The 22,720-nt window shown below is 36.7% G+C and overlaps 1 protein-coding gene across 1 annotated transcript in view; it reads right to left on the reverse strand.

Moving 5' to 3' along the window:
• Positions 1 to 22,720, reverse strand: part of CycY (cyclin Y) — a 96,053-nt gene that overhangs the window by 53,505 nt on the left and 19,828 nt on the right. Inside the window, exon 3 of the mRNA XM_090385576.1 lies at positions 14,717 to 14,748. Within this exon, the coding sequence (XP_090241702.1) occupies positions 14,717 to 14,748 (32 nt within the window). The remainder of the gene's footprint in view (positions 1 to 14,716; positions 14,749 to 22,720) is intronic.

A 22,720-nucleotide genomic window follows, 5' to 3' on the forward strand; every position in this document is an offset into this window, starting at 1 on the left:
CAAACCCTTAGCCATAATTATGGGAGCTTCCTTGGACTTAGGAGAGGTTCCCATGGACTGCAGGTGTGCAAATGTATCACCAATTCAAAAAGGCGGTTCAAAAGGTGACACAAGTAACTATAGATCTGTTAGTTTAACTTGTGTTCTGGGGAAAATAATGGAGTCGCTGGTTAAAGAACTATTACGGCATTCTTGTCTAGATGATTCTGCATGGGTTTGTTAAAGGGAGGTCTTTTCTGCCCAATTTCATTGTATACTATGATGTGGTCACAAAGAAACTAAACGTCAAAAATAATTTTGATATCATATACAGTAAACCCCCGCTATTCGCGGTATCTGTATTCGCGATTTCGCATATTCGCGGCCGCTGATTTAATATAAAATGAAACCTAAAAAAATGTGAATTTTAAAGCGCAGTGAATATTTTCTGCCATAAAAAACATGGGCGTGGCTAAAATTATCTTTCCCGGTCAAAACAGCACTCAGTGGGTGGGGGAGAGGGGTGACAAAATCGCGAGTGTGGATGTTTCTCGCTAATCCTTGTTCAGTATGTGTTATGCGCTTGTCATGGAAGGTTTCGGCGTTTGCTTTTAATTTATATGCTTATAAATTGAATAAATGTATCAATTTATAAATTGATATGCTTACAAAAGTGATAAATCTAACGTTTTGCAGTGTAAAACAGACTTTTTCGAGTGTGTTAACGGAAGAAAGTGACTTTATCGTGGACAAGTTCTTTCTAACCCGTACAAAAATATGGCTACGAATAACAAGAGAAATGTGAAAATATCAAAGAAGGTGATGACATTAGCGAATAAAATTGAGTTATTAGACAAAATTTCTAATGGTGAAAGTGTCTCCTCAGTGGCAAAACATTATAAAATCAATGAGTCAACGGTACGATTAATCAAAAAATCGGAAGAAAAAATACGCCATAGTGTCCATGAAAACGCGCTAATTGTTTCAAAAATTTGCTCTGTAACTGATGTTAAATTAGAAAAAAATGGAAAAGGCTTTAAATCTGTGGATAGAAGACCGAACTCAAAATAAAATTCCGTTAAGTTCACTCATCATTCATGAAAAGGCAAAACTCCTTTATCAACACTTTAGCGAAACTGGTGATAGCACTGGTGGGATAAGTTTTTTAGCTATCAAAGATGCTGGTGTGAAAGATTTGTTTGAAATTTCTAATAAATATTACATTTAATATTAAATTGTTTCTTATTTTCATTTCGATGCCATATGCTTGCATTTCACTACGTACATAGCCATATTATGAAGGTACATATAATACATACATAGACAAAATTTTAGACTAGATTTTCTTATATATATTTCATACTTTGGAACAGAACCCCTTTATTACTATGGGAGCCATAACTCAGTATTCGCGACATTTCTCAGGAATGTAACCCCCGCGAATAGCGGGGGTTTACTGTACTTGGATTTCAGGAAAGCTTTTGATACTGTTGCACATGGAAGACTGCTGCACAAATTGGAGAGGTATGGCATTAAGAGTAAGTTGCTACAATGGATAAAGGGATGGTTGAGTGGGAGATGACAAAGAGTGGTAATCAATGGACACTGCTCTTCATGACAAATGTTATTAGTGGAGTGCCCCAGGGTTCGGTGCTGGGCCCACTGATGTTTTGTGTATTCATCAATGTTATTGATGAAGGTATATCAAGATTAATATCATCCAAGTTTTCAGATGATACAAAGGTTGACAGGGTTGTTAACGACAGTATGCTACTCCAAGTGGATCTAGATAAGTTGGGAAAATGGGCTGAGAAGTGGCAACTGAAGTTTAACATTGACAAATGCAAAGTACTGCATATGGGTAGCAATAGTCCAAGAGAAACGTACTGAGGGAAATGGAAAGTGAAAAAGACCTGCGGGGTAATTGTGCAGTTAAATATGAAGTTTGCTGAGCAGTGCAGATGGGGAGCCAGGGCAGGTCATGGAGTCTTATCAATGATATATAGGAATTTTGCTAGCAGGGACAGGGAGGTGATTATCCCATTGCACAAGGCAATGGTCAGGCCACACCTGACCATTGCCAGAAGGGCAACAAAATTTGTGAGGGGAACAAAGTGGTGCTCTTACCAAGAAAGGCTTAAGTTCTGCAAATTGCAGCACCAGGAGAGTAGGCACTTGTGAGGTGATCTGATTGAGGTGTATAAAGCCTTAAATGGGTTGAGCAAGCTGAATGCTGATGGGATTCTTCCTCTTGCTCAGATTAAGAATCTGATGGGGCATAGATTCAAATTGAGGAAAGACAGTTGTAGAATAGATGTATGGAAATTTGCCTTTAGCCAGCGAGTGTTTGATTGGTGGAACAGACTTCCATCTTTTGTTGTGGAAGTTGATAGCCTAAATAAATTTAAGGCTGAGCTGGACAGGCATTTGGAACAAATGGAAGGGTGAAATGGGAGGGGTTTTTTTGGCTGATGCTGCATAAGCTTGTTTTCTTGAATTATATGCCTCTACTAATGCTAATGGTACAGGTTCTAATAATCAAAAATTAAATTACAGCTGCAGGTTAAAAGTTAACCAATATTTCTGAAGTAGCCAAACTATAAAGTATAAGGAAACTGTATCGCCTAATCAAAGTTTGCCGCTGACTGAGTCAAAAAGGTGTTATACATATGTCCTATGACAGGAAGTGGAAAAAATAGTGAAAATTTATTTCATTACCATAATTTACCAAAGGAACAAATTTACTGCCAGTTAATGTACACTGGAAGTGCTGAAAGTTGCCTTTTCCAAGAAATATTCTTGTACTTTTATGTTCAAATAAATCAAGTGGCTGCAATAGCAGAGGCTAGTTTGAATGTGATAATGCAGACAATGTGAGAATATAAAGGTTAAGTAGTATACAAATGCTTTGCCATTATTACAGACTAAATATTATTTAAACCATTCTGAAAAGGCAAATTAAGCATACAGCTTTAATTTAAACTTCAATTTTGTTTATGGAAGGGTTGATGTAGTTTAATAAACTGATGGATATTCATCTATGTAAATTCTATTTATGCCAGTTTAATTTGCCCTTAACTATTAATAAAAGCTCAGGGCTAAACAAGAAAATTTAGCATATTAATTTCTTGACATAATAATAAATTAATATGTCAAGAAAATTTTCAAAAAATGTTAACATGAACATAAAACCTAAAAAATTTTTAGACACTTCTTGAAATTACTAGATGCAAGTGTAATGAAATGAAGTGTGCTAAATCCAAAAGGGATGCATTTTTAAATTTTAGATGTTCTTAATAAACCTACATAGAAAGCATGACCAATCTGCTGTGTGTCTGGAATGAAAATGAAATTAATCAATCATGGTAATCACCATCCACCAAATCTGTTATACCTAGTAGATGTACAGGTCACTATGATAGTGTAAATCAGTCCTACTGAAATATTAGTCTTCCAGTCACTATTTTCCTAAGATGTTCTTTTACTGCCATAGGGCATAGATAAAATGAAATGGAGAGAAGTGGAAAATTAAGAACTTTGGCCTACATTGGGTTTACTCCATCTTTAATTTCTTGAAGGGATCACAGATAATTCTCGGATATATATGATACTTCCTGTACCACTTCTATAGTGATATTGATGTCCTTTCAACACTTTTTACTACAGCCCTAGTATATGAAGAAGGCTGTGTTGTAACAACAAGAGTCACTGAAGAAGTGGTACAGAAAGTATATTAAGAAATGCTTGAGAATAAGCTGTGATTCCTTTAAGAAATTAAAGAAGGATTTTATTCTATGCAGGAGGAAGTGCTTAATTTTCTGTTTGTCCTCACTATTTTCCTCCATTCTATTCTATTTTGTGTTACAATCATGTTGTTGTTATTTGGTTTTTAGGAGCATTAGCAACTAAGGCCATATTGCTCCGGGGATATGCGGTGGTTATTCCCTGACATTTCCGCATCCTCCATATCTGGTGGTCACGGGCTCGAACCCTGGTCTAATCAAGAAGTGTGTTCTATGCACTGCTGCTCCTGCTCACCTGGCTACAGAGGTGCCATTTACAATCATGTATTGGCCACAGTAGCCCTCTTTCCTCTAATGCTTTCTTGACACTACTAATTCATCTTCTTCTTGGTCCCTTTATTAACAATTAATTTTTGCTTCAAATATCTGCTTCTGTTACCTTTGATGGATATTTATTAATCCTCCCCTTTTATTTCTCTATTTGTAATATGGTTTTGCCATTGCTTCCATCTGTTAATCCCACTTAATGTACCACTAATAATTTTTCAATTTTGATTCACATTGCTGATAAGTTTTTAATTGGAAAGTATAGATATAATCAGTTTTGTTGTACAAAATGCTGGACACATCCCTATGTGCATTAGCAGTAAGGTGTTGGGGGGGGGGGTTAGATAACAGGACTACCATATTTAAAGATACTTATTCAATACAGTATCAGAATAAAGAATAATTTTTAATAAAAGTAATTACCTTTTCCACCCAAAAATATTTTGTTGAGTGCCACATATAATACAAGAGTGCACCTGCTTGTGTGACTTTTCCGATATGCTCACTGCAAGGTGGGCATAACAGAGAAGTTCATGAAATTATAAAAAGCAGTGGATAAGTTGCACCACTCTCTCACTACAAGATTAACCTTAAGCCATCTTCCAAAATGAATCAGATTGGGCCATTGTGATGTGGGAAAGTTTTAGGTAACCCAGCTAATGTATTGAATAGAAACTTCACATCGGTCTTTCCTGATCAATAGATGGAAGTTTGTTTAAGCAATCAACCACCTGCTGGCTGAAGGCAAACTTCCACACATCCATTCTACAACCATCTTTCTTCAATTTGAAGTTATATCCCCTCATGTGCATAGGCTGAGGAAGAATCCCATCAGCACTGAGTTTGCTGAAGTCATTCAAAGCCTTAAACACCTCAATCAGATCACCTTGCAGGTGACTCGTTTCCAGACGCTGAAAAATTGAAGCCTTTCTTGGTACGAGCACTCCTTTCTTCCCCTCACAAATCTCGCTGCCCTTCTTTGTACCCATTCTAGCAGCCTAAAATGAAGCTTCCAGACTTGTATGCATACTCAAGGTGTGGCTTAATCACTGCCTTATAACAATGGGATAATCATCTCCTTGTTGTTGTTGTTTGTTATTTTAGTTTTTAGAAGCATTAGCAACTAAGGCCATATTGCTCCCGGAATATGCGGTGGTTATTCCCTGACCTTTCCGCATCCTCCGTTTTTGGTGGTGACGGGCTCGAATCCCAGTCTAATCAAGAAGAGTGTGCTATACACTGTTGCTCCTTCCCACTTGGCTACGGAGGCACCGTCATCTCCTTATCCCTCCCAGCAAAATTCTTGTATATCATTGACAAAACCCCATCAACTGTTCTAGCAACCTGTCTGCACTACTCAGAGAACTTCACATCAGACTGCACAATTAACCCCAAGGTACTTTTCATTTCCACTACCTTGAGTATGGTACCACACAGTTGATATGTTACTCTGGGATTACTCCTACCCATATGCAGTACATTGCATATTTTTCAAATGTTAAACTTCAATTGCCATTTCTCAGCCCATCTGCCTAATTTTTCTAGATTTTGTTATAGCAGCATACTTTCATTACTGTCATTGATGGTATATACCCAGTAATTTCAAAGGAGGTGGCTAGAGAGTGTACTGAATCATTGATGTTAATTATGAAGGCACATTGGACTCAGGAGAGATTCCTTTGGATTGGAAAAGGGCCAACTTATCACCAATACATAAAGATGGTTGGCAACTACAGACCAGTTAGTCTGACTTCAGCAGTAGGGAAAATCTTAGAAGCAATGATCAAAAGGGCAATCCAGGGCCATTTAGATAGAAATGGCATTCTGAAGGACAACATGGTTTTATTAAGAGAAAGTCATGTTTAACTAATCTAGTAAGCTATTTAACATAGTTACTCATGAATTAGATGTAAGGAACAATTTAAACAGTTTATTTGGATTTTAGCATGGAATTTGACTCATCGGCAACCAAAGGTTACTATATAAAGCTGGAACACGTTGGGATTACTGGAAAAATTCTAAGCTGGATTGCAGGGCAGAAGGCAGAGTTGTGACTAATGGATATTTTTCAGATTGGTATAATGTCAGGAGTGGGATCCCTCAAGGACAGGTTCTTGGACCACTGTTGTTTCTCATTTTCATAAATGAAATCGACAAAGGGATAGATGGTGTGATGTCAAAATTTGCAGATGATGTAAAGATTGATAAAGTCGTTAATGATCAGTGCCAGGCAGCACTCTAGCAGGATGACTTGAAGGGACTTCAAAGATGGTCAGAGAAGTAGCAGCTATGTTTTAATGCTGCTAAATGCAAGGTCTTACCACTTGTGGAATAGCAACCCCAAAATAAATTGTACACTTAGTAGGGTTGAATTAAAAACAGTAGAGGATAAAATACTCAAGATTTCTAAGAGGTACAAGCTAAAGATTATAATGATTTATGCACCAACATCGAGCCATGATGATGAAGAGGTTGAAGAAATGTACACTGAAATTGAGTCTTCTAGATGAGCAGAAAACCCACTACACTATTATTATGGGGGACTTCAATGCTAAGGTTGGAAAAAGGCAAAACAGCGCAGAAAGAGGAACTATAGGAAATTTTGGAATTGGTGAAAGAAATAAAAGAGGTGAAAGACTTGTGGAATTTGCAGAATCTCAAGGAATGTCAGTAATGAACACTTTTTTCAAGAAAAGGGTGAACAGAAAGTGGACATGGAAGAGTCCAAATGGATTAACAACTAATGAAATCGACTTCATCCTCACTAACAGAAGATATATTGTGAATGATGTTACCGTCCTGAATAAGGTAAATGTTGGAAGTGATCACAGAATGGTAAGATGTACACTTGATATAGATGTAGGAAAGGAAAGGAAAAAACTGACTCGAGTAAATAATACAAAGGTCTTTGAAATAACAGAGGAGGAGAAAAAGCAGTATGTACTGGAACTTAAGAACAAGTTTGAGCTTCTGCAGACTGCTCAGGACCAAGATATCGACGAGGAATATTACAACTTTCTGAAAGTGATAAAGCCCAAGAAACCTATAGGGAAACAGAAATCCAAAGAAGAAAAAATTAGTCAAGAAACACTTGTCATGATGAACCAAAGACGACAAATGAAGAGCAAGAAAAACACTGACAGGGAGAAAATTGAGTATACTGAGTTATGCAAAGCCATTAGAAAGAGACTCAGAGAGGACATAAGAAGATTTAACACAAGAAAAGTAAAACAAGCATTAAGGGAAAACAAAGGATTTAAATCAGCAGCCATGAGCAGTAATACAGAAAGACAAATGATACTGAAACTGAAGAATAGCGATGGTGTACTTATAAACAGCAGAGAAGGCATAATTCAAATAGCAGAAGACTACTATAGAGAATTATACAAGGAGCGAAGGAATGATACCAGCAGTGGGGAACATGGATTGCAAAGTAGCAACACATATGACATACCCGATATTCTTCCTGATGAGGTAGAACATGCATTGAAGAAAATGAAGAATCGGAAAGCCCCGGGGGAAGATGAAGTTACTGTAGAGTTGTTAAAATTGGGAGGAAGAGACATAACACAAAAAGTGGCAAGGCTCTTCACAAAGTGCATTAGAAAAGGTGTGATGCCTAAGCAGTGGAATAATGCAATCATAGTTTTGCTGCATAAGAAAGGAGATAAACCAGAAATTGGAAATTATAGACCAATTAGCTTGTTATCCCATATCTACAAGTTGTTCACAAGGGTCATTACTAACAGATTAGAAAGAATACTTGATGAGAATCAACCGAAAGAGCAAGCTGGCTTTAGGACAGGATTCTCAACTATGGATCACCTTCAGGTAATATCACAGCTAATGGAGAAAGCAAATGAATATAAAACACCATTATGCCTGGCATTTGTGGATTATGAAAAGGCATTTGACTCCATACAGCATAAGGCAGTGTTTCGGGCACTGGAAAGACAAGGCATAGATACTCCATATATTATGATTTTGAAGAAAATATATGAGAGTGCTACATCCTTTATTAGACTAGACAAAGACAGTAGGAAATTTAAAATCGAGAAAGGAGTTCGACAAGGAGACACAATATCTCCGAAGCTGTTTACTGCTGCCCTTGAGGAAGCTTTCAGAAGATTAGACTGGTCGCAGAAAGGAGTCAATGTGAAGGGAGAGTACCTAAACCATTTACGATTTGCAGATGACATTGTGGTCATAAGCCATGATCCCAAAGAATTAGAGGAAAATCTTAATCAGTTATGCACAGTTAGTAAGGATCTTGGACTAAAGATCAATATGGCTAAAACAAAAGTAATGATGAACAAGTATGCCACGGAAAGGGAAATAATGATTGAAGGAGCAGTAATTGAAAAGGTGGAGTCATATACTTATCTGGGACAAGTTATTAGCTGTAATAATGATAAATGGCTGGAAGTCAAGAGAAGAATAAATTTTGGATGGATAGCATTCAGGAAATATAGTCACATACTGAAGAGCAATATCCCAGTTTGTCTGAAATGTAAAATAATGAATCAATGTATACTCCCCACCATGACTTATGGAAGTGAAACTTGGGCACTCACCAAAAGAATGGAAGAGAAGCTAAGAACTACACAGCGAAGAATGGAACGAATTATACTGGGAATCAGACTGTTAGATAAGAAGAGAAACACATGGATTAGGCAGCAAACTCAAGTAAAGGACATTCTTATCAAAACTAAAGAACTAAAATGGTCTTGGGCAGGACACATAGCTCGAAGACATGATGACAGATGGACTAAGAAAATAACAGAATGGTACCCAAGAGGAGCTAGAAGAAAACCTGGAAGACAAAGGCGGAGATGGATAGATGAAATTCATGAGTTTTTGAGTAGTAAATGGATGGCCAGTGCTCAAAACAGAAGGAACTGGAAAGTTGCTGGAGAGGCCTTCATCCTGCAGTGGATTGAAAATGGCTGATGATGATGAGAGGATAAAAGAGATCTGGAAATTACGATAAGGGCAAATATGAAGTTTTCTGAACAGTGTAAACAGGTCACCAGGAAAGCCCATGGTGTCCTATTGATGATTTATCAGGAACAGAAGTTAGTTTAACTTCTGTTCCTGGTAAAATAATGGAGTCACTGGTTAAAGATGCATTGCAGGATCATCTAGACAAGACTGCAGCAATAATTCAGACACAGCATGAGTTTGTTAAGGGAAAGTCTTGTCTGACAAATTTGATAGGATATTATGATGTGGTTACAAAGGAACTGGATGCAAAAAATAATTTTGATATCATATATTTGGATTTCAGGAAAGCTTTTGACACTGTTGCGCATGGAAGACTATTGTACAAATTGGAGCAGAATGGTATTAAGGGTAAGTTGCTACAATGGATAAAAGGATGATTAAGTGGGAGAAGACAGAGGGTGGTAATCAATGGGTACTGCTCTTCTTGGACTAATGTTATTAGTGGGGTCCCACAGGGTTCGGCGTTAAGTCCACTGTTGTTTTGTATATTTATCAATGATATTGATGAAGGTATATCAGGCTTAATGTCGAAGTTTGCAGATGATACAAAGGTTGGCAGGGTTGTTAATGACAGTGTGCTACTGCAACAGGATCTGGATAATTTGGGCAGATGGGCTAAGAAGTGGCAACTGAAGTTTAACCTTGACAAATGCAAAGTACTGCATATGGGTAGAAGTAACCCCAGAGAAACGTACCAACTGTGTGGTACTACACTTAAGGTGGTAGAAAATGAAAAAGACCTGGGAGTAATTGTGCAGGCAGATATGAAGTTTTCTGAGCAATGCAGACAGGCTGCCAGGGCAGGTCATGGGGTTTTGTCAATGATATATAGGAATTTTGCTAGCAGCAAAAAGGAGGTGATTATCCCTCTGTATAAGGCAATGGTCAGGCCACGCCTTGAGTACTGCGTACAGGTCTGGAGGCCTCATTTTAGGAAGGATGTAGATTTGTTTGAGCATATACAGAGAAGGGCAACAAGATTGGTGAGGGGAATGAAGGGATCCTCTTATCAAGAGAGGCTTAAGTTCTGCAAACTGCAGTGGCTGGAGACTAGGCACCTGCGCGGTGATCTGATTGAGGTGTATAAGGCCTTGAATGGGTTGAGCACGCTGAATTCTGATTGGATCCTTCCACTTGTTCAGATTACGAATCTAAGGGGGCATAAATTCAAATTAAGAAAGGACAGATGTAGAATAGATGTGCGGAAATTTGCTTTTAGCCAGCGGGTGGTTAATTGCTGGAACAAACTTCCATCTGTCGTTGTGGAAGTTGATAGGTTGAATAAATTTAAGGAGGAACTGGACAGGTATTCGGAGGGAATGGTGTGATTTTTTTTTTTTGCTGATGCTGCATAAGCTCATACACTTGCTTTCTTGCATCACATGCCACTACTACTACTACTACTATTATCCTGTATAGATAGGGAGGTCATAATACCACTGTTTAAGTAATTGTAAGATTGAATTTGGAATACTGTGTCCAAAAACATACTGGGCTTCCTGAAGGAATCAAAAGTCAGGCAACATGCCTGGTGAGATTGGCAAAAGGGTGATCGTATGAGGAAAGACTGTGATTATGTGAGTTAAAGAGATTGGCAACTCCAGAGGGGACCTCATAGAGATTTAAGGCTCTGAGAGGGGTTAGTAAACTGAACAAAGGTGGAATTTTCATTACTAGAGCAAGTTGCCCTCACCAGTAGTTGAGGCTGAAATTTTGAAGAAATTCAAATGTACTGGATAGTTAACTACATCAGAAAGGAAGTGCATAATTTGTATTTTCTTATATACTTTTTTTTTTTTTTTTTTATGCCATATTTTTCTAAAATTTGAAAGAACAGATTTTTAATTAGTTTGTAACAAACAGTATACTTCTAAAATGGACATTGTTATTTCACATAAATTTTTCGATTAACTGGGGAGGTGGGTAAGCATGAGAAAATGCATTTTCAATGAATGAAAAACTCATTAAATTATAATCTGTAACTAATTACTTAATCACAAATAATCTGACTTTTTGGTGCAGTTTCACCCAAAAGTAATTATTTGTATGTACAAGTTGTTGTTGTTGTTGTTGTTATTTGGTTTTAAGGAGCATTAGCAACTAAGGCCATATTGCTCCGGGGATATGCGGTGGTCATTCCCTGACCTTTCCGCATCTTCCGTATTTGGTGGTGATGGGCTCGAACCCAGGTCTAATCAAGAAGCGTGTGCTACGCACTGCTGCTCCTTCCCACCTGGCTATGGAGGCACCGTATGTACAAGTATAGAACAGAGTAGCATTCCTCTCATGTATCAGTTATGTATCAATTTTACAGGTAGTAAAATCAAAAAAAAATTCACAAAACTCCAGTAATCTTTAGTATTAGTAATGGCCGCATGGTGCAAGAAAGCCTATGGCTTATGCTGCACCAGCCAAAAAAAAAAAAAAAAAAAAACGAACAAAACAATGATAAAAAAAATATATATATATATAATTAATAAAAAAAAGAAGGTACTATCCAGGTGACCTTTGAATTTCCCCAAACTGTCAGCCTCTACCACCTATGTAGGCAACTTATTCCAGTAATTTATAACTCTCTGGCTAAAATAAAGCTTCCTGCAGTCAAATCTAAACATTTCCCCCTGTAACTTGAATTAATGTCCCCTAGTTCTGGCATCATTTATAATCTTGAAAATTTTGTCCTCATTCATTTTACTGATGCCTCTCAGAGCCTTAAACACCTCAATCAAATCTCCTCTAAGGTGTCTAATTTCCAAACTCTGCAACCCACATATTTGAAGTCTTTCTTCATAAGGTCGCCCTTTTGCCGATCTGACCAGGCGAGTGACCAGTCTTTGCACCCTTTCAAGAAGCTTGATATCTTTCTGTGGGTGCAGTCTCTATACTTGAACACAGTATTCCAAGTGTGGTCTAACAAAAGCCTTATATAATGGGATTATCACGTCCCTATCTCTACTTGCAAAAGTTCGATAGATCATCGATAGGACACCATGGGCCTTCCTTGCAACCTGTTTACAATGATCAGAGAATTTCATGTCTGACCGTATCGTAACACCCAAGTCCCTTTCCTCCAGTACTGGGTTTAGTTGAACTCCACCAAGTGAATAAGCTATTTTGGGATTACTGTTTCCCAGGTGTAATACTTTACACTTTGTTGGATTAAAGCATACCTGCCATTTTTCTGACCATTCCTAAAGTCCATCTAGGTCTCTCTGCAGAAGCTCAGCTTGAAAGTGATCATTAACCACTCTACCAATTTTAACATCATCTGGAAATTTAGACATCATGCCCTCTATCCCTTCATCAATGTCATTTATGAAAATTAAAAACAACAGTGGTCCCAATACTGATCCTTGGGGAACCCCACTTCTTACATCAACCCAATCTGAGGAATAGTCATTTATCACAACCCTCTGCCTCCTGCCCTGAAGCCATCCTTCTATCCATCTAAGGATTTTCCCAATAATTCCAACCTGTTCCAGCTTATAAAGCAACCACTCATGTGGGACTGAGTCAAGAGCTTTACTGAAATCTAAATAAACAATGTTGAAATTATTCCCTAAATCCAGCTCATGAGTGACCCTTTCGAAATAGCGAACCAGATTTGTTAAACATGATTTTCCCTTTACAAAACCATTCTGAGTATCCTTGAGAATTTCAATTCGATCCAAATGATCCTGAATTCCACCCTAGATCATTGCCTCCATGATTTTCCCTACCACTGAAGTCAGACTGACAGGTCGATAATTTCCCACTTCACTCTTAGAGCCACCCTTATGTATGGGAGATACATTGGCACTTTTCCAATACAACGGAATCTCCCGATGCTCACATAATTAGCCTCAATGGTTCAATGCACTCACTTGCCACCTCTCTTAAGATTATGGGGTATATTCCATCAACTCCAGGAGCTTTACTGGCCTGTAGGCTCGAAAGTTTTTTCATTAAATAATCTTGCCAAATTTCAATATCGTTAATTACATATTTTCCAACTTCACTCCCACAATTTCCCATTGCCACAAAAGGTTTTTCATTTGTAAATATCGATGCAAAATAACTGTTAAGTTCATCTGCAACAGCAGCTGGTGTATTTAATAATATCACCTTTCCCTTACGTAAAGGTCTGATCTGGTTTGTCCTGCTCTTCTTGGCATTTATATATGTGAAGAATTCCTTATCCTCCCTCTTTGCTCTGTTTGCTAGTGATTTCTCATAAACTGCCTTTGCCTGTCGAACCCTTTCTGTGGCTCTATTACAGATCACCTTGTAGCTGTTATAGGCTTCAGTACTTTTTATTGCTCTGTAACCTTTCCATGCCACCTTTTTCCACTCAAGTAATGTGGCAACTTCACTATTCATCCAACTTGGAACCCTCCTCACGGAGTATTTTTTTTAATGGTATATATGCATTCAAGGCATCTGTGATTAATGTTTTAAAAGCATACCACAGTTCAAATGTGTTCATTCTCTGCGCAATATCTAAGGCATTGTAATTTCCTTTTCTGAAATTAAAACCCATTCCTTTGCCTTTTACTACTGCTACCTCTCTCTCATCATCATCATCCACCGTAGAACTCCGTGATCACTTCCTGCTACTGGTTTCTCTACTGTCAGCCCTGTTATGTCATCTGATTCATGGGTGATGATGAGGTCTAGGATATTCTTTTCTCTAGTACCTTCCCTGACATGTTGATACAAATAACAGTCATCTAGTTGATTTCAAAATTTTGTTCCCCATGTTGAGTTTCCTTCCCATTTACTTCAATCAATTAGAGGCAAATTGAAATCACCCATAATAAGACATTGACACTTACTTGCCCATTCCATTTGCATGTAGAGGCTTTCGTCATAATCTTCACAATTACCTGGTCTGTAGATTACTCCCACTCGCATTATACCTTTGTTTCCAACTATCTCACATCATACAGATTCTATACTAGCATGTGAAACGTCTGAATCTGGGAAAGCTATTGTCACACTCGGGCTGCTTCTGATAAGAAGCATTACCCCACCACCCCTTCTATCTACCCTATCCTTCCTAAATACATTATACAAGCCGTACTGAAACTCGTCATCCCCAATTTCTGGGTGGCACCATGTCTCTGTAAGCCCTATTATGTCCGCATTACTTGTTTTAACCAGCAGTTCGAATTTGCTCATTTTATTGACGACACGTCTAACATTACTGTATAAACAATTAAGACTTACTGTTCTTGTATATTTAACAACCCTAACACAACCCTTGAAGTTTTTTAGGCTCTCTTCCCTGGCATTAGCTACCCGCTCACGTGAAATGTTTCTGCCCCCAGAACATCTAGATAATAACGTCCAGTTGGGGTAACAGATAAGAACTCTTAAGGTATGTGCAAGAGTTACTTTGACCAATATTATCAGATAAATGCGTGTCAGTATTACCCACATCCCCCCCCCCCAACTAGCAGTTTCCCTGAACCTTTAAGGTATCCTCAATAATACTGAGGTGGCTATTAACAAAAAATTATTTAATTAGTCACAACACATTTTTTTTTTAAAATAAAAGTCTTTAAAAAAAAAAAAAAAAATTGGGTATTCCAGAACTGTTCTAATTATTAAATCCAAGGCACAAAGTTCAGTGCTAAATATATAAAACTGAAGTACAAAATTAGCATTTAAACAATACTTACATTACTTTGACTTCTTCGTTTCTCTCTACAGTCTGCTCATTAAAAAAAACAAAAATAGAGATCAGATTTATTACATTTTATAGGGAAGCAAAATAATTTCAGGCAAACAATGGGTAAATTTAACACACAGTTTCTCTAGTTACTTAGATCTAATATTGTCTAGTTTTATATAACAAGCTATTTCTCCATAAGAAAAACAAAACTATACTTTTCAGAACTAGGAATATATCATTTACATGCTTTCCTTCTTAAATTTCAAAAAATTTTGAATAACTAAATATGAATATTTTCGCAATTTTAGTAACTATTAAAATCTTCCATAAGTTCAGTGAAATCCCTATTTAATATTTCAGTATGCAATGTTTTTAAACACTGAACTGAAGTGACCATTGAATGTGTTACTCAATACTACATCAAGTACTACTTTTATTAATTAATTGTTATTACAGCAAATGAATGTAAAATTGGTTTGTTGTATACATACATTATATATATTATATTAATATATTGAATTAAGTATTTATAAATGGATGTGAAAGTTAAAAACTAGAATGGTGAGGAAAGTAGAAAAAGAAGAAAAAGAAAAGGGACTAAACCTGACCATGTATCAGGAACTGCGTTTCTATATGTGTCCATAGTAAGCAGAAGAAAAGTGCAAGGCAAAAAAAAGCAACAAAAATGAAATTAGCACTTTCTAATACAGTATGGACAAGGTAGTCCCAACACAGTGAAATCTATTTAGGTAAAAATAAGTATCAAGTTGGGATAAAAATGGTTAATATCAATATGTTTAATAATAAATATGTAGAATTTAGTGTAGGATTTAATTTTGTATAGAAAGGAAAATGTATTTTAAAAATGGATTTAGAACAAGCAAATGCTATAAGGATGAGATATTAAATTTAGGATGGGGAAGGGAAAAGGAGTATTTTAAATAGAAAAGGACTAAAAATAGCAATAGAAGTAGGATAGTAGGAACGTTTGTGTCACCCTCGTATTATATAATAGTTTAACGAACGAGAAGAACTTTAGAATTAGACAGCAAAAGATAAAAAGCACAGAAAAAGATATTAAATAACACTAAGTTTGCTGGGGTTGTGAAGCCCAACCTTATAGTAAGGGCTCTGGCATTCGTAAGTGTTATTATAAAAGGGAGCAAATGCTTGTATTGAAAGGAACAATGTGTCGAAACATGCCGAGACACGAATCTAAAATGAAACTGAAAGTATGATAATACGAGGGTGACACAAACTTTCCTACTATCCTACTTCTATTGCTATTTTTCGTCTTTATTTATTTAAATTTGGAAAATTAAATGCACTAGGCATAATCCTTATGGGTTTTGATAATTAACTATATAATATCGGTGTAAATACACCATAGTTAACCCATATATTTGAGCTACGATTGTAGCGTAGAAGGCATCGTTTTAAATGTATCTCATAATGTGGTTGCCTTCACAACAAGATAGCTACTATTGAATTACTTCAAATAAATAACGCTTCTCTAGTAGAGAAGACTACTGTTATTTATTTTCAGCAGTACCACCACCCAGACGATCGTTTCGAAGCTTTTTGGCTTCGTCATCAGTGGGCGGGCAGGTACCCAGGTAGTACAACAAGCCATCTCAGTTGCGAAGTTATATCCACATTATGAGAGATGCCAGAAGGGTGTGGTGGTAATGTATTTGGAAAATTAAATGCACTAGGCATAATCCTTATGGCTTGTTGTACTACCTGGGTACCTGCCCGCCCACTGATGACGAAGCCAAAAAGCTTCGAAACAATCGTCTGGGTGGTGGTACTGCTGAAAATAAATAACAGTAGTCTTCTCTACTAGAGAAGCGTTATTTATTTGAAGTAATTCAATAGTAGCTATCTTGTTGTGAAGGCAACCACATTATGAGATACATTTAAAACGATGCCTTCTACGCTACAATCGTAGCTCAAATATATGGGTTAACTATGGTGTATTTACACCGATATTATATAGTTAATTATCAAAACCCATAAGGATTATGCCTAGTGCATTTAATTTTCCAAATACATTACCACCACACCCTTCTGGCATCTCTCATAATGTGGATATAACTTCGCAACTGAGATGGCTTGTTGTACTACCTGGGTACCTGCCCGCCCACTGATGACGAAGCCAAAAAGCTTCGAAACGATCGTCTGGGTGGTGGTACTGCTGAAAATAAATAACAGTAGTCTTCTCTACTAGAGAAGCGTTATTTATTTGAAGTAATTCAATAGTAGCTATCTTGTTGTGAAGGCAACCACATTATGAGATACATTTAAAACGATGCCTTCTACGCTACAATCGTAGCTCAAATATATGGGTTAACTATGGTGTATTTACACCGATATTATATAGTTATTTATTTAAAATACTCCTTTTCCCCTTTCCCATTTCCAATTTAAAATCTCACCCTTATACCATTTGCTTGTTCTAAATTCATTTTTAAAATACATTGATTTCCTATCTATACAAAATCAAAATTAAATCTTATACTAAATTCTACACATATATATTAAACATATTGACTTTTTTTATCCCAACTTGATACTTATTTTTACCTAAATAAATTAAACTGCGTTGGGACTATCTTGTTCATACTGTATTAGAAAGTGCTAATTTCATTTTCGTTGTTTTTTGGCCTTTCACTTTTCTTCTACTACTACGGACAAGTATAGAAATGCAGTTCCTGATACATGGTCAGGTGTATTCCCCTAATGAAACACCTGATCATGTATCAATATTTATTTCAGCTGATATCAGATCAAGCATTTTTGCATTACCTATATTAGACTATTTACTAAAAATGTTTCCCCCCATATTCAGATATGGGGGGAAACATTTGCCAGCTATACCATTTTCATTTTATTAGTATTTTGATGTACTAATTTTACTTTACAGTTTCCCCACTTTATATTGGCTTGGTAATTCAGCCCATAATTTTCTTAATTCATCAAAACCTCTAGGATATTAACATTCTTTCACCTTTCACAAATCCACTTCTTTTTCTACTTTTCTCACCCTTCTAGTTACTGGCACTTTGTGTAACTTTCACATCCATTTATGTATACTTAATTCAATATATTAATATATTGAATGAAACTTAATTCAATCCAATATATAAATAAAATTTTGACCTTTAGATTCCTTTAAAATTACGTTGGCCAACAAAAACCTGCTTCCCCCATATAAAAAACGTTATCCATATGAATTTTGTGGTGTTCAACACAAATATGACCAATACTTTGTTAGCACAGTTAGTTTTTTTTGAGAAAACTAATACTAGTTTTATTAGTCAATTAATAAAACATGAATTTTTATGAGATTAAAATGTTTTGAAATCAACTTCATGTACATTGCCTCCCTGACATGTAAAAAAAAAAAAAAAAACCTTATGATAACAAAAAATTTGCCATGATATGCTGTGCTATGATCAGTTTGCCATCTATCAACCTATATGATGTTCATGCCATATCTTTGTACTCATCTCTTACTGGTCTTTAATAATTGTTGTTAATGGAAAAAAGGCAGCCTTTACTAAATTGTTAATAAGGAAGGGTGCCTCCGTAGCCGAGTGGTCAGGGGCGGGAGTGCAGTAGCGCACGCTCTTTGAGTAGACCGGAGTTCAAGCCCCTGACTGCTAAATATGGTCGATCTGCCAACCCGCACTGGACCAGCATGGCAGATTATGGTCCATTTCCCCTCACCATGAATTGTTGAGGAGGCTTCCATCCTGCAGTGGGTTGATAATGGCTGCAGTTTTTTTTACGTTTACATTTATTAATCTATTTAAGTTAAGAGTTGCTATTTTGTGCATTTATTTCCTTTAAAAATTAACCTTTATTAATATTAATTTTTTTTACTAATCTTTATATTATTTAAATCTTTACTGTTTTTTTTCTAAAATGAGGGAGTATTATTTCTGGATCATATCACTTGCATTGCCCTGGAAGTAAAAAATTTCACAGAACAAAATTTCATTGATCGATCACAGCAAGCGGCACCCCCCCCCCCCCATACTTCTCCTTCAACCCATGCACGGTACTAAGTACTATAGGATTTGATACCTTTCGTGTTTGGGGTTTTCATAAAAAAAAAAAAAAAAAAAAAAAAGCAGCTTTTAGCAGGGATTTTATTTCAGCCATATTTGTCATTCTTGCATTTCTAATTATGTACTGCATAGCTTTCAATATTTTATTGAGTAAAACATCCTGCTGTGTTAAAGGTATCTGAACATTTCAGATACCTGAAAATTTCATCTGCAATTTCCACTTTCATCCAATGAAAGTACAATTGGCTGATGATACAAGTACAGGTACAGTCTGTCCTCGTATAGCACGATAGTTGTGTTCCTAGAAACCCTCGTGCAATGCAAAATCGTGCAATATAAACAACAGGCCCTATGGGAAAAGTGGGGTTAGGTGCCGACCACCCAAGATTGAACACACATTTGGAACCAAAACATTACCAAACACAATAAATAATCGGGTAATTTTAATCGTTATAAAATACTTACGTATTTTATAACGATTAAAATACGTAATAAAAAATATAATATATTAGAATAAAGTATTTTTAGTATTTTTTAATATTAAAAAAGTATTTTTTACGAATAAAATACGTATTTTATTCGTAAAAAATTTATTATATTAAATAAAATAGTCGTAATAAAATACTTACGTATTTTATTAAGACTATTACGTAACAAAATATTGCTAATGCTTTTGCTTCTATCGTAAGCAAACTTGTTTTTTGTTTGATTTTCTATCCAAACAGGTGACAACCGTTCCATCTCTTCCAATTCTTGTCTTAATCCAATGGATTTTAATTACACTTTGAGTTGTTCCTGCTATGAAAGTTGTTTTTATTTTCTCCGCATTCTTTGTAATTCTCGGCGTTGCCTCATTTAGGTCTGTAGCTCGTGCAATATCACATGGTCTTTCATTTCGCTCAAAGCGTTTCACAATTTCATATTTTTTTCTATATCGACAGAGGCGGACTGGCCATAAGCCTTACCCGGGAAATCCCGGAGGCCGGTGTGATTTTGGCCATAAACCGTAGTATGAGCCCACTAAATTTTCCCGGGTAAGAATTTTTGACCCAGTCCGCCTCTGTTTATCGATATTGCTTTTTTTCTCTCTCTCTGAATCTGCAGTGTCTTCGCCAGGATGCTTCCTTTTCACACCTTCTAAGTATTTTACTCATTTTTAGGGAATAAAGCGCAATTACAAAACGAGGAGGCAAGCTTAATACACATAAACAAAGCTGCGCACGTATAGCAACTGAATAAACAACACCGTAAAGGCCGAGATATGCTATTAACACCTCACATTTTACTAAAGCACATTTCTGGGGGTTACTACCATAAAACAATAAAAACAATTTCCAGTTTCGTTTCTGCTAGTGGAATCTGTTATAAACTGGTAGAAAACTCGATCTAATTGCATTTGCGATTATACCAATAGCTGGAATTGTGTTGGTTTTTACGTTATTATGGTGAAATGTGTTTCCCCTTCACTGATATAAAAAACATAAATACATTTTCAGAATCTTCTTCATTCCTATCTTGTTGCGTTCGGTTGGGGTGATTCCACGTTCGACTGCCATTTCTTGTAAACACAAAGGCGAATCGTGCATAAGCGAATTCGGTTCGTGTTATATAAGATAACGTTCCCCTATTTATAAATCGTGTATGATCGAATTCGTGTAATGTAAACACGTGTTATACGAGGACCGACTGTATGTGTATTTTTCTGAAAACTGAAAAAAATTAAAATCGTTTTTTTCTTTTCTATGGAGGTTTTTTTTTTTTTTTCGGCATGGCTTTCAAGGTAATTGAAGGTGTCCTGATAGTTGTGGAAAGCTTTTCCACAGATGCAAAGTGGTATGTTCATGTCAGACGGCCCCTGAGATGCAAAGTGGTGTCAAACGTGGAGAGGAAGGGACCTGAAAGTTATATTTAATCATGTAGAAGAATTATCAAAAAGTAAACATCTATGCTAACTATGCTATGTGTTCTTTTATCCAAGCACTAATTTTGGCATTTCATGTTCATTCATACCCAAAAACTGGAATATTTCAAAATACTTCAGGTGATCTCCATATACCAAAAATGCTGGATTTTGGACATTATAACAGATTTTGCAATGTTATTATTATTATTATTTTTTTTTTTTTTAGGAGCATTAGCAACTAAGCCATATTGCACCAGGATATGCGGTGGTCATTCCCTGACCTTTCCACATCCTCCGTATTTGGTGGTGACAGGCTCGAACCCCAGTCTAATCAAGAAGCGTGTGCTACAACACTGCTGCTCCTTCCCACCTGGCTACGGAGGCGCCCTTGCAATATTATAAAAACCTAATTAAATGTACATGAAAGAGGCTGAACCAGTATATTTTCTACAAAACATATTTGTTCAAGATTTTGATTAGCTGCAATTCATTTAGTAATAAATAAAAATACAACAATTTATGTAACTTAAGTAGTGCAGTAAGCAGAATAAAAGTATTAGTAAGGGCAAATGATGCAAGAAAGGAAACTTATAAAGCATCAACCAAAAAAAAAAAAAAAAAACCCCACCTTCCCACATCACCTGTCTATCCCTACAATAATTTCTCTAGTCCTTCCTTGAATTTATTCAAACTGCCCATCTCCAACAACAACAGATTGAAGTTTGTTCCAACAATTGATCGACCACCTGCTGGCTAATGAGAAACTTCTATTTATTTATCCTGTAACCATCCTTCCTCAATTTGAATTTATGTCCCTCATGTGTAGTCTGACCAAGAGGAAGAATGCTATCAGAACTGAACTTGCTCATTCCATTTAAAGCTTTAAACATCTCAATCAGATCACCATGCAGACACCTAGTCTGTCTGTTTGTTATTTGGTTTTTAGGAGCATTAGCAACTAAGGCCATATTGCTCCAGGGATATGCGGTGGTCATTCCCTGACTTTTCTGCATCCTCCATATTTGGTGGTCACGGGCTCGAATCCCAGTCTAATCAAGAAGCGTGTGCTATGCACTGCTGCTCCTGCCCACCTGGCTACGGAGGCGCCAGGTGCCTAGTCTAGAGATGTCACAATTTGCAGAACTGAAGCCTTCCTTAGTAAGGCCACCCCTTTGTTCCCTTCACTAATCTTGTTGCCCTTCTTTGCACCCATTCCAGCAGATCTACATCCTTCCTAAGAGGTCTTCAGACCTGTATGCAATACTCAAGATGCTGCTTAACTGCTGCCTTATACAGTGGATAATCACCTTCTTATCCCAGCTAGCCATCAATTCTGATGGCTAGCAGGGATAAGGAGGTGAGTAGTAAGATCAAGTGATCAGCTGTCCTGATAGCCTGTCTGTACTTCTCAGAGAAGTTCATATCTGACTGCACAATTACCTCTGGGGTCTTTTTCATTTTCCACTACCCTAAGTTTAGAAACACGCAGTTGGTATGTTACTCTGGGATTACTGTTACCCATACAGTACCTTGTATTTGTCAAAGTTAAACCTCAACTGCTATCTCAGTCCATCTGCCTAATTCTTCTAGACTTTGTTGTGGTAGCTTACCCTGATTACTGTTATTAACACTGCCAACCTTTGTATCATCTGCAAATTTAGACATTAAGCCTGACATGCCTTCATCAATATCATTAATAAATACAGAAAACAACAATGGGCCCAGCAATGAACTCTGCCAATAACAATAGTCTATGAAGAGCAGTGTCCATTAATACACACTTTTCCTGTTCAACCATTCCTCTATCTAGAGCAGTAACTTTTCTTTAATGCCACATCATTCCAATTTGTACAGCAGTCTTTTATTTGCAACAATATCAAAAGCTTATTAGTATTAGCTGTGTGGTGCAAGGAAGACCTGGGCTTTTGTTTAAAAACACTTACATGCTACATTTTTTCATTGTAAAATACAACTTCTCAGCCCTTATTAATTTTCAATGGTTTTAATGACGTCTGGACATTAGTTATTTGAT

This window comes from Mastigoproctus giganteus, chromosome 1 (assembly GCF_048544385.1).
Source record: "Mastigoproctus giganteus isolate SK-2022 chromosome 1, ASM4854438v1, whole genome shotgun sequence".
Lineage (NCBI taxonomy): Eukaryota > Metazoa > Arthropoda > Arachnida > Uropygi > Thelyphonidae > Mastigoproctus > Mastigoproctus giganteus.